Source organism: Solanum tuberosum, unplaced genomic scaffold (assembly GCF_000226075.1).
Source record: "Solanum tuberosum cultivar DM 1-3 516 R44 unplaced genomic scaffold, SolTub_3.0 scf00067, whole genome shotgun sequence".
Classification (NCBI taxonomy): domain Eukaryota; kingdom Viridiplantae; phylum Streptophyta; class Magnoliopsida; order Solanales; family Solanaceae; genus Solanum; species Solanum tuberosum.
This window is the reverse complement of record NW_006238991.1, coordinates 1,132,600-1,145,797: the sequence shown is the minus strand read 5'-3', so window position 1 is coordinate 1,145,797 and position 13,198 is coordinate 1,132,600. Positions and strand designations below refer to the sequence as shown.

General features: G+C 34.5%; 2 protein-coding genes and 2 pseudogenes across 2 annotated transcripts in view; 2 read left to right on the top strand and 2 right to left on the bottom strand.

The window, feature by feature from the left end:
• The window catches only part of LOC102591763 (branched-chain-amino-acid aminotransferase 2, chloroplastic-like), a 7,744-nt gene extending 3,034 nt beyond the window's left edge, over positions 1-4,710 (top strand). The window contains exons 2-10 of the mRNA XM_006345269.2: positions 2,412-2,470; positions 2,657-2,834; positions 2,921-3,097; positions 3,168-3,299; positions 3,389-3,487; positions 3,564-3,680; positions 3,775-3,870; positions 4,035-4,147; positions 4,397-4,710. Of these exons, the coding sequence (XP_006345331.1) occupies positions 2,412-2,470; positions 2,657-2,834; positions 2,921-3,097; positions 3,168-3,299; positions 3,389-3,487; positions 3,564-3,680; positions 3,775-3,870; positions 4,035-4,147; positions 4,397-4,511 (1,086 nt within the window). The 3' untranslated portion in view covers positions 4,512-4,710. The remainder of the gene's footprint in view (positions 1-2,411; positions 2,471-2,656; positions 2,835-2,920; positions 3,098-3,167; positions 3,300-3,388; positions 3,488-3,563; positions 3,681-3,774; positions 3,871-4,034; positions 4,148-4,396) is intronic.
• Positions 4,711-4,847: 137 nt separating this feature from the next.
• Positions 4,848-9,653, bottom strand: LOC102590745 (60S ribosomal protein L35-like; annotated as a pseudogene).
• LOC102591102 (mitochondrial adenine nucleotide transporter ADNT1-like) lies at positions 5,886-9,661 on the top strand (annotated as a pseudogene).
• A 562-nt stretch (positions 9,662-10,223) lies between these two features.
• LOC102591432 (pentatricopeptide repeat-containing protein At2g15690-like) lies at positions 10,224-11,844 on the bottom strand. The gene has a single exon (XM_006345268.2). The coding sequence runs from the start codon at positions 11,766-11,768 to the stop codon at positions 10,368-10,370; it is 1,401 nt and encodes a 466-aa protein (XP_006345330.1). The 5' UTR covers positions 11,769-11,844; the 3' UTR covers positions 10,224-10,367.
• Between the last annotated feature and the right edge of the window lie 1,354 nt (positions 11,845-13,198).

The window sequence follows — 13,198 nt, the reverse complement described above, 5'->3', positions numbered from 1 at the left end:
AGTTCAAAAAATTAAGAACAGGAGTAATAATAATAGAAATGTATATCATAGAGAGATGTCATGTCATCTCATCTACGTTTAGCTTTATCAAATTTTATTAAATTAAGAAAATTTTAGAATTATTTATTGAAACAAATTTGTCTTTGTCACAATCTTAAGAATACTCTAGAAACGTAATAACCTATGAAGTTGGTCCTTTTTTCTCATAGTCTTGGCAATAATGGGTGAGAAGCTGTAGAAATTTAAGTATAGGAGAACAATAAGTTAATTTAAACGTTTTATTTTTGTGGGTGAATTGATAGATGATAAGTTTTTTTTATAACTGATAATATAATCAAATAATCATAAAGCTAATAGCAATGAGATTACTACTCCCTCTGTCTATTTTACTCGCCCATTATATTAAAATAATTGTCCAACAATTCAGTTTGAAAAATTAAGAGATAATTTATCCTTTGTTTATTTTATCTTTGATGGTAAATACGAGTATTTGATAGCTAATACATTTCTCAAAATATTAAATTTAATATATTTAAAAGATAATAGTAATTATTTATGATTTCTTAAGATGTGTGCTAAATCAATAGTGAATAACTATTGTTGGACAAAGAGAGTATTAAATGAAGAACTATGCATGATTTTACACATTTGTTAGCCGAAATATGAGATATATATATAAATAAATATATATATATATCCAGAATTGATTGCAAAATCAATTAAATTTCATGATCTGTAAAAAGTAAAATATCATGCTTAAATAAATTTGTGACATACCGTATCAAAATATCTTCACTCGAGGCACCGAAGTCAAAAGCTATTAAAGTTTATGTTGGCACAATCTGATTTCTCAAAGAAAATTGAATTGTAGTCATATTCGGCTCAAACAAATGAGATAAAAATATACTGAAAATAATTAGCAAGTCATCAACAAAATATGCAAAAAGAAAATTAAAATGAATTGTTACGTACATTTCTTGACTTCTTCTGTTCAATACTTCTACAAATTTCCTGAACATGAAATTGGAGGAATTTATATATTCTCTAATACTCTTTAATCTTTACACAAAAACTATAAAGCCGGGAAATTGAAAAGCCAAAGGTTGATTATTAATTAGCATTATTTGGTAGTGTAGTACGTGGGATGAAGTAGTTATTTGGGCTTTATTAGAAACTGCTATTACGTGGGTTAGCATTAATGTTTGTTATTGGCATTACTGTTAGTTATCCATAGTATGTTTTGTTAGGCTTTTTAAATTTATTTAATTAATAAATTATGAATTTTAAAATGCAAAAAGAGGAGAAAAATAAAATATGAATGCTGGCCATAGAGAGGGTGATGATAGAGAGGTGCCACATCACCTTCTCTATATTCAGCTTTATATATATATAGATTACTGAAATTCGCTATTCATGAACTACAAATCATTTGCATTCTTCCATTTATATTTTGAAATCACATTAAGCACTTCTGTAAGATTATTTCATTAATTTTTAACATGTTTATTTTCCTAATAATAATTTTTATTATTAGCAAATGCTTATCCTACTTTAATTCAAAAAAAATTGAGAAATACAAATATTTTCTATTCTATTAGTATTTTTTTTAATGTAATCGAAATAATATTAATGATAGGGTTACTATGATCTTATATATATGACCTAATATTATAAGTCAAAAGATACATGTAGGCATTTTATTTGATTAGTAGAATTAGATTAAAAAACGATTATTTCTTACTTGTTTATTGGTTAAGTGATTTTTAATATTTAATCTGATTGATAAAATTAGATTAAAAAAACAATTATTTCTTACTTATTTATTGGTTAAGTAATTTTTAAAAAAGGAAAAAAGAATAGTGTTCTTTAAAAGTAATATTTTTATTAGGAATAAAATATATTTATAAGAAAAAATAATATATTTATTAAGAAAAAAGACTTTTTTTGACCCTGGGACATTTTTGAATAGAATCATAAAGAAGAATTATGCAAACAAATAGAATTGTACCCACATTATTCATCAATAAAATTATATTTCTTCATATTTATTTTGTGAATGCAATTAATTAATGTTACTACTTTAAGAAAATTTATTGCAAATAGTAGTAATCTTTTTGTACCTGAGGAAATAATGTAAAAAGTCTGCTGAAAAATCACGAGTATCAACTCGTGACTTTTTGATTGATTTTGTCTTATAAAGCACTTTGGTAGATACATAATGTGCTTATAAGCTTTAACCAAATACCTCTTAGGACATTATACACAACTAATTTAAGACCACAAAATTTGAAAATATTTTTAAATTTTTCAACATATTTTTTAAAATATTCAGGAGTAAACAAGAAACAAATGATATATATGTTAATGTAATGAAATGAAGTGAGCAGAGGTATTTGCCTGCTTGATTGCAGGTTGAATGTAGGTACTACACAGCTCAGGTTGCAACATCTTTAAGACCTTGTGTTTACAGGTACAATATTCATGTTTTTCATATAAAAAATGTACTCTACTTTTACACCTTGTTTGGATGGTTGTTATCGGTTGTATTATATTGTATTGTTAGTCTGTATTCATTCATTAGGACACAATACGTAACAACCATTCAAACAAAGTGTTATTGATCATAGCAGAGATCACAATTTTTTTATATTGTCAGTGATGATGAAGAGTGCCCTGTTGTTGATTGGGACAAGCTTGGATTCGGATTTATGCCAACTGATTATATGTATATAACGAAAAGTTGTGATGTTGCTGGAAATTTCGAACAAGGGCAACTTAATCGCTATGTGAATATTCAACTCAGTCCATCTGCTGGTGTCTTAAACTATGGACAAGTACTCATTATATACCGTACTGTTAGAACTCAGAAAGAAGTTTCACAAATTAATACTGAAAAATTTCATTCATTCAAATGAAACAGGGTTTGTTCGAAGGAACAAAAGCTTATAGACAAGATAATGGAGGCCTCTCTCTATTCCGTCCTCGTGAGAATGCCATTAGAATGCAGATTGGAGCTGAAAGAATGTGTATGCCCTATCCTTCCACAGATCAATTTGTGGATGCTGTCAAACAAACTGCTCTAGCTAATAAGCGATGGGTAATCACTTGTTAAAAGATAAATAATTATTCAATAAAGATATATTTATTACTAATTTGAGCAAGAGCAGATTCCGCCTTCTGGAAAAGGCTCACTTTATATCAGGCCTCTGCTTTTTGGAAGTGGATCGATACTCGGCTTAGCTCCAGCACCTGAGTACACTTTCCTTGTCTATGCTTGCCCTGTTGGAAACTATTTCAAGGTTCTTATTCTTTCTTTAAATATTCATAATTCAAGTCTATCTATATATCGATTTGAAAGAAAAAAAAGTCTGAAATGGCTCAATTACAGGAAGGAACAGCACCATTGAACTTGTATGTCGATGAAGATTTTCATCGTGCCTCACGTGGTGGAGCTGGTGGAGTCAAAAGCATTACAAACTATGCCCCGGTAAATTTTTTCCCTCGTATTTTTACTTATAGTCAAATAAAAAAGTAGTTGTCACTAAATTCTTTCTTTAGTGTAGGTTTTACGCGCCATAAGGAATGCAAGGGAGAGAGGATTTTCAGATGTACTGTACCTTGATTCTGTAAATAAGAGGTACATTGAAGAAGTCTCGTCCTGCAATATTTTTCTTGTGAAGGTACTTTCATGTTCGAATTTGTAGTCCACTGGTTTAATTTTTCGGAAATTGAAGATCATCTTCCTTATTGTCAATGTTGTCGTTACCATGTTAGGGAAGAGTGATTTCAACTCCAATAGCATGTGGAACAATTCTTGAAGGAGTGACCAGAAAAAGCATTATGGACATTGCAATTGATCTTGGATATCAGGTACTAGCTGCAGGTTTAAGCAAGTAATTAGTTTTTAGGTAAAATGCTCAAATATGTCATCGAACTTTGAGAGAAAAGATTCATCTATGTCATCCGTTGAAAGTTTGGCTCATCTATGTCATTTTAGTTAGCTAGCAAATAATGGTATAACTGAACCTTTTCAGGTTGAAGAACGTTTAATCGAAGCTGATGAATTGATTAGTGCTGATGAAGTTTTCTGCACAGGCACTGCAGTTGGTGTTGCTCCTGTAGGTAGTATTACTTATAAAGGCCAAAGGTAAAACACTTGGTATTTGGCCATGCATTTTTATTATTTTTTTCAGAAATTTCGGCTATTTTCAAATTTCATTTTTCACTTTAGAAAAAATAAAACTATTATTGTTTTTCAATTTTTTACAATGAAACATGACCAAACCGACATAATTTCTCTTCTTTCCCCCAACATATTGAAATAATCACATCACAATTAGTTCTGCCAAATAAACATATTGATTTATTTGTTTAATTAGTGAATTTGTTTGTGCAGGATTGAGTATAAAATAAAGTCAGAGTTAGTATGCAAGAAACTTTACTCAACACTTGTAGGGATACAAAAAGGGCATATTGAGGACAAGAGGGATTGGATTGTTGACATTGAATAATTCTAGCTTATATATGCAATGTACTAATCATGTGTAAACTGTGAAATAGTAGTACAAATTTATCATTGTTTGGGTAAAACTATTGTCTGTCAACAAATTATATATAATTCACAATCTCCCAATGCATTTTAAGTATTTATTGAGGATTAGTAATTTGTAAAATATTATTCAGGTAAGGAGAAATGTCCTTCAATGATTAGTTTGGTTCTGTAAAAAGTTTAGGCATTGGTGGTGTGTTTGGTACAAGAAAAATGTTATGCACGCGACATGTTTCCAAGTAAAATATATTTAGCTTCAGTTAGTAGTAAACATACAATCGCAATTTTTTTATTTTACTAGGAACAAATAAAGCTCCATACCAGTCATGTTTCTAATGTCATAAGCGCCAAAGGAAACAAAATTTGCATGATAAACCAATATATATCGGGATTCAAACACCAAAATTTCTGGGAAATTATTAGATCCTAGCCTACACTTTGATAGCATACTAAGTACATCTCCTTCTTCTTTTTCTCTCTCTCCGTCTTCAAGGACGCGTGGTGCTTGGTCAAACGTTTGCGGATGGCCCTAGATTTGTTTGGGCGCAGGTCAAGAGGCAGGTATTTCTTGTTCTTGTAAACGAGCAGCCTTTTGCTTCTGTGAAATTACAGTCAGAACCTCCTGTGCAATAGACAACCTTACCATGCACCTTGATTTTGGAGAGCTTGTTCGGAGCACCAGTGACCTTCGCAACACGAAGAAGACCAAGCTCTGCCTTCAAATCCTTCAACTGAGTCAGTAGATCTGGCTTCGACTTGTTCCTCAGCTCACGAACCTTGATTCTGGCCATTGTTGATGTTGGTGGAGATTACAGACGCGGCTCGTGAGTGTTGATTCTGAAACCCATACAATCTCAAAATTGATTGTTCTTAACTTGACATATTACCACATGCGTTGTTAGTATCATTTATCATTTGGCATTGCATTCCAATTAGTGTACCTTAAGGTGATAAATCTAGGATTTCTTACATTTTTTCCTATAAATCTGATTAAATCAGACACTATCTTGTCATTTATCAAATGTCACCTCCCCTCTTTCTTCCAAATTTCTTACATGTTTTTTGTCCTCAAACTTTTTTCTTCACAGATATCCCTAGACTGATGTAACATTCGAGAAATAAGAATTAATTTTTCACAATTAGTAGTCCCTCAGTTTCAAAAAGAATGGTCTAGTTTGACGTGGAATAGAGTTTAAGAAAAGAAATAAGACTTTTTAATCTTATGGTTCTAAATTAAAGTTATGTCAAATGTACTAAAAATGCTCTTTAATCTTGTGGCCTTAAACCTGCCACGTGGAAAGTTGAAGTTAAAGTGTTACCAAAAAAGGAAATGGGTCATTTTTTTGAAACAGACTAAAAAGAAACTAGGTCATTCTTTTTGAAAGTAATAAAATTACAAGATTTAAGAAATACATTTTATACCACAATCAATGTCAATTTCCTGGTCTATAGCACACCCAGTCTCGCTAATTTCTTCTTGTTCCACAACATCATCCAATCCTTTATTATGTTTATCAACAAAAGGAGTGGACATAAACCCAAAATCATCTACCGTGTGAATATCCCTTATTTTTCCAAAAACTGATCAAGACTGGTGATCAGTAAAACCGACTTCCTCTCCATCTTATTGCAGTTTGGTAGCTCTTGAATATTATGTTGTTTATCTCCTTCACCTTATTCTGTTCCAATCACATGTGAACTGTGAACATCCACCTTTGAAGACGCTTGGAACATGAACTTGTGCAAAGGTGAAAGCACAATAGACATCTCAACGATGTAACACCCCGAGTTCAACCCCTAATAAGCCTCAAATACATTTGACATTTTCCATTCTCCTACTTTTCTTTCGAACTGTTTCTGTACTAGTGTTCTTCAAGATTTTCGTGGTACTATTTATCTTTCTTCAAATGGAAAAGGAGGGTGTTGTGTTAATGGATGGAATTTGCTAAGACAGTTGTTGCTCCTCTTGAATCTGTAGGCCTGTCTGTTATATTTGTCCACCCATATCAGCACCAAAGTAATGCAAGATATGTGTCTTTAATATAAACTTTATATCTTTAAACTACATTTAATTAATATATAATTTTTTAAATCTGACTCCACATGTTATATTGATTGGTTTGGTGCAAATGAGTATTTAGGGACTGATCCAATGTTCTTCGTAGTTGTCTATTTTATTCGACAAATTAACATTTGATTTATGACACGTGTGTTTCTTCCTCAAGTTTATGTGATCCACCTAGTTTTTTAATCCAAGGGAAAAATTAACTCTGGTTATGACGAGCTCGAAGGTAGAATGAGATGCTTGAAGAACCTTACTGACTTTTAGAAATTTACAAGTGGATCTAATGGTTGGAAATTCTTCTAGAATTATGAAATTTGCATCTGCTGTCACCTTTTTGGAAGTTCAACTTGACAATTCTGTTGGTAGAATATTACTCAAATGATGGGGTGGGGATCTAGTCCAGGAACCCTTTGTAATGTAGCTACTCAATTACTAAGTCGAAAATATAATGAACCCTTAGCATGAGGGGCCCTGGAATCCTGGACGATTAAATTCCTTATCTTTGAGTTCTCTTCTACGTAGACCTGAGAAGTTGAATTTCGGAGCTTGGGGCTATCAGGATCCTTTACAAAAAACTGCTACGACAGAAAGAGCTCTCGGGTTTTTCAGGTGATGGATCCACAGCTTCTGTCTCAATTGAACTAGGAGGTGTATTATTTATTTTTAAGTTTACATGTTATGCTAGTGGAACTCTTCTCCAGGGGAAACTGAGCTAGTGTTGCTCACATTGTCCCGTATGCTGCTTTGCATTACATGGCCTATGATGAGGAGTACTGCTGCTGATTACACATACTGTTCCTGGAATTGGGAAAGGTCCCATTCTAGATGTCATAGCAGGATTATTTGCTGCTGGAACTGCTGTACTTTATGCCTATCCACTTGATTTAGTTCGAGCTCAATTGGCATACCAGGTACGAGAATAAATAGGACATGTTCATTGGTTTCCTTTCTTTTTCCCTATCACACACCTTGACTCTCTCCTCTATCTCTCAAAGCAAATATCAGAGCAGAGATTGGCAACTTGATCGAATTTTAGTACTTGTGAAGTGGATTCTGTTAGTCCTAAGGAAATGGATCAGTTGAGCTCCTAGTTTCCATAAGCAATCTTGTACTGATTTGCTTATGATTGTCTAGTTTGTTGGATCCAAGAAGTTGAATATGCAATGGCTTGCTACTGGTGAACAATTTTACAAAGGGGTGCGGGACTGCTTTTCAAAGACATACATGGAAGCTGGAATAAGAGGGCTATTACTGTGGAGTTGGTATGAAGTCTACCTCACAACAATTCGGATTAAGCTTATATATATATATATATCAAGTTTGTTGGTTTAATAACCATACAGTGTTTCCAGCACCATCACTCTATGGAGTCCTCCCATATGCAGGGCTTAAATTTTACTTCTATGAGAAAATGAAAAGCAATGTCTCTCAGGAGAACCGGAAGTCCATCAGAGTAAAACTAGTATGTGGAACTGTTGCAGGACTACTTGGTCAGACTTTCAGTTATCCTTTATATGTCGTGAGACAGCAGATGCAGGTATGTATACTGAGACTATAAAAGCCAAAGAAGTATTCATGTGACCAACTTGCTGTTGGAATGACAAAGAGGAGACAAATATTTTCAGGTACAGTGACTCTCCTCATCTACCAGCAGCCATGAAATGAAAGGATCGTTTAATACTCTTGTTATGATTGTACAAAGACAAGGATGGAAGCTACTATTGTCTGGACTTAGCCTCACTTATCTGAAGGTAAGGCAGTGACTACGCTTTGCTTACTATTATATCTTTTCCGAAAAAGGAAAAAGCTTATTATTTCATCATGATTTTCAAATTGACAAATCGCCTCCTGGTGCTATAGAAAAAGGCTCGAGCCTTCCAATAATGACATTTTAACCCCTGACCAGAAACAATAGTGCACCCGTTTGTCACCTCCTCTCATCCCTCCCCTATTTCGGTTAAAATTAAGTAAAAGTCGAGTTCAAGGCCCAAGATATCCTCCTTCCCTAATAGAAGAACCCTCTATACTAAAACACTCAGAAGCATGGGTTCTTTTATAAAAAAGAAAATGAGAATAGCAAGCTACACATGCTTTTATTTTTCGTAATCCAAAATTGTCTGTATAATTTTAGATATTGTGACGATGTCTTAAAGAATACTATTAACTACTCTCTCTGTTTCAATTTATGTGACTTACTTTCTTTTTTAGCCAGTCCCAAAAAGAATAACACATTTCTATATTAAGTAACAATTTAACTTTAAAATGTCTATTATACCCTTAATGAAATGATTTATAGTCACACAAGTTTCTATCATTCATTTTGAACCACAAGTTTTAAAAGTCTTCTTTTCTTTCTAAAACTCCGTGCCGAGTCAAACTACCTCACATAAAATGGGATGGAGGGAGTATCTTTCAGAATGTTCTGTGAAATAAAAATTCAGATTTAACATTTTTTATCACTCTCACAGATTAAATAAACATGTCAAACCATTTTTACTTGAAAAACATGAAATCGTAAATATGGCTTTATCTAAGGCATTACTCTAATTAAGCACACTTGTGATAGATAAAAACAGCTAAGCAAATAAAACAGTTTATAGATAACCTAGAGAATTGAATATATAATGTAAATTGATTTATCTGGAAAAATCTTCATGTTCTACTTCTTCTAGATTGAAATCAATATCATGTTGGACAATTTTATAATAAGGTAGTGAAGGGAAAACAAATGAAAAATATGATTAGTTAAAGGTAAACCAAAAGTATAAGAAGGATCTAAAGCCTGTTTTTTCCAGGTAAAATGCAAGTTGCTAGAACCAAAAGTGGGTAATATTCTCTGTTTCCTATATTATTATATGTATTACTGGCCCTGATAAATGTGATTTCTGAAATAAAGGTTGTACCATATGTTGCAATTGGATTTACTGTCTATGATGTGATGAAATCATACCTGACTGAGAGTATCATCACGAGATGAAGTTGTTACCCGCAGCAGAAATAGTCAACCATCAGCCCTGCACTCCTAACAATCCTTTTTTTTCAGGCTCAGATGAAATCATACGTGAGAGTACCGCATAATTGTTCTTTAAATAAGTAGTTGACTCAGCAAGCAATTAGATGAGACTGCTGCTGGTTCCACCTATAACTCGATAGGATCCCTTCTGTATACAAACACAGGTACATTGAAAATGTGTAAATAAAAGTTGATGTCTTCTAAATGAAACTTTTCATTCAGTCCATCATTTTACACATCCAGTAACTCTTTCTCTTGGACTGTGCCATTCCATTTCTGTTCTGTGTCATCATGGAGTAGTTTGCAGTTCCTTTAGTTCTACATCAGCACGACCTGAACAAATTAAAGTTGCAGAGCTCTATGTGCTGGACAGGGTCAGTGCAAATTTCAACTCTGATAATCCTCAAATCCTTCCTATAGCAAATCTGAGTCCACAAAATATTAGTAGTAAAACACACTCTTTAATATTCATCTTTTTGTTGCATAAGATGTTGTTTATTTGGGAGGCCTTTTAGCCCTCGGAGGTAATAGAAATTGATAAAGACAGTTCTAATTTAGCCAATAACAAGAAGTGGCAAATTTGGGGAGACTGTAACTATTCTCAAGCAAAATAACCATATAACTAATGTACAATCTGATATCATCCTGTAAACATGATTCCCGAGAATGTATTGCACCTAGTAGATTTACAAATTCTACAATAAAAATCAAAGTAATAGCCTGAATATGGACTAATGACTTCACCAGTAGTCATTACAGGAGCATTTACCATCTCTGAAATGATGAAACCGCTTGTTATCTCTGACAATCAACTCTCGCCCAACAATCTTTGACATGATCTTAATGGCGTTGTGACAGTCACCGCATATACGGAGGTTCTTGATGATCCTAAGAGTTGTTCTTGCCGGAGTACTAATTAAACCATATGCAATAGCCAATCGCTCACTATGATACATCAGCGCTTGCTCCTTAGCTGCCTCATCAATATCATGAAGCACATACCTCGTGTCTGGTACATAACCAGCATCCCTCATCTGCCCGCTTAAGCCTTTCAATTTTTCATATGCATCTGCCCTATGTGGAATTGTGCTCTTGAACTCATTAGCTCTATCTTTACCCTCAAGCATACTAAACTCAGAATGCCTTTTCTGAAACGGTGCAAGGGGCTTATCAGCCATATTTCTGGAAGAATCTAACCTAATGAGCAGCTCCTCAGTTCGATCTTCAAGTTCAATATCCCCATGAATTCGTGCAAAATTTATAACGGCCTCCCATACTACTTTTGTAGGCTCAATAGGCATGTCTTCAATAAACTCCAGCAATTCATTCAAATGCCCAGATTTTCCCAAAACATCAATGATCCCTAAATAATGCTCAACTCCAGGAACAATACCGTACTCATTCTTCATTAGCTCAAAATACGTAAAACCATCTTTCACAGACCCCTTACTAGCACAACCCGAAAGAACCACGGAAAAAGTGTCCCCATTGGGCTCCAACAGCCTAAGTTTTCTCATCTGCTCAAACAAAAGCAAACCACTCTCCCCATCTCCAGTTTCTGCATACCCACTAATCATTAAGTGCCATAGCTCCAACTTCCTTTCACGCATTTTATCAAACACTTTTCTCGCATTCCTCATTCTTCCGTTCTTAACATACATTTCCACTAACTTACTGTTCAATTCAATATTGTTACTCCATGGGGATCGCAATAAGAGCTCATGCACCTTCTCCCCAACGTCCAAAGACGCAAGTTTAGTACAATAGCTCAATAATGTCTCAAAAATACGAAAGTCAGCGTCAACGCCCTGGGAAATATACTCAATTACTTGGTCAATCTTACCTTCATTGCATAGACTCATCAAGTTAACATCAGCTGCTGAAATGGGGCTCAATGTTACTGGGTCAGCTTCTTTTTGGATAGGCGTACTGATTCTTCTGTAATCTAGCTGGTTATTCCGACGAGGTCTTGATTGTGGAGAGTAACGGTTGTTGTTAGGGTAAGTGGTGGAGCTGCGGTCGTGTGGGGCAGCACAGATGGGTCGGAAAAGCAGTGTAGACGATGGAATACGGAATTTCAAGTGGATGTTAGGGGAGAAGATGGAGTTAGCCGTTCCAGGGAATGGGGAGAGAGACGCCATGGGAGAGGGTTTTGCCAGAATCCCACAGATTATCTGAGAGGACCTAAAAGGGACACTTGAAGTTTAATGAATGAAAAACAATTTTCATTTAGTTTTTTTTTGCTATTTCTTTTATTATAATATTTTTAATTAAAATATTTATATTTATAATTACTTAAAAACGGCTATATTATTTGAGAGTGGGGTCTAGCTTCTCACTAGAACCAACCCAACTCTCTTCTCTGATCATCTTCATTTCTATGCTTTCGGTATTTCATATGGGTATAACTATATATCCTTGGCAGCGTAGTTAAGCAAGGAAGCTAACTTGTGCCGACGATGGCAAGGAAGAAACGACAATCACGGGCTCCTCCTCATTTGGAGTTGGAGTCTCCTAAGAATATTGGTACTTCTGAGAGACATGTCACCCCTGCCACAAGAATTTTGCATGCCCTAGAACCGCTACAACTATCCATTTGGATTTTTGGTAGGGAGAGTGCTCTGTCGATCTTGGGGGAGATGAAGAAATCAGTCACTCTGACACCGCATGATGCAGAGATTGGGGTCTCAACTGCAGCTAGAAAAATGACTTACTCAGCCAAGAAAGCAGAAGAAACATCTATTATGTCAGAAGTAGTTCGAGGGAACAGATTGACCGCCATGGGCTTAGCCCTAGATTATTACCCACCGGTGGTGAATGATGGTCACAAAGTTGCTAAACATAACTCTAAATATATCCAAGAAGAAAGTCAGAAATTGATGGATTTGCTGATTGGATACGTTGTCGGAGGTAATCCCACTTTCAAGGACATGCTAAAGTTTGTGTATGGAGTTTAGAACTTTGTTGAGACTCCATTAATATTCCTCCATAGTGAGGGGTACTTCTGTAACACCCCGACTTTTTGAAACGTCTAAAATTACTCATATCTCCATGGAAAGACAAGGAGGGTGGGTAATAAATTAAGAATGATGTGGTATGTCCTATTTTAAGTGTTCAAGTGTTGCATCTCAAGTTTTGAAGTTAGGTAAGTGGCAAAATAAAAGTTGGCGGAAGTTATCATCAGTTCCTTTTTTAAGATTTCTCTGAAATTTGGGTCAAATGTCTCGAAGGTTTTTCCCAATATATAAAGAGTTATGGGGCCCACGACCTATCGAATCGAAGGTCTACGAGTCTAGTTTCCAACGCATTAAACTGTTTGTTCATACGACTTTAGAATAGAGAGATATTTGCGTTTTCGTGGGACTGCACAAGAAGGCACGTGAAGTGGGGCCCTAGGTCGCTGGAACTTTACATATATCTTCTTCTTCAAACATTTTCTTTATTTTTAGCTAAGAACCAAAAAAAAATTAGAGAAACCCATTTCTAGGATCAACTAAAGTATAGATTTTCTCGACTTAAGTCCTTGACGAAAGTTGTTCTACGCGTTGGGCTCATCATCGTGGTATAATTT

Bases quoted from the DNA above. Each gene is read 5' to 3' on its own strand.
- LOC102591432 (XM_006345268.2), bottom strand. From the start codon at position 11,768: ATGGCGTCTCTCTCCCCATTCCCTGGAACGGCTAACTCCATCTTCTCC.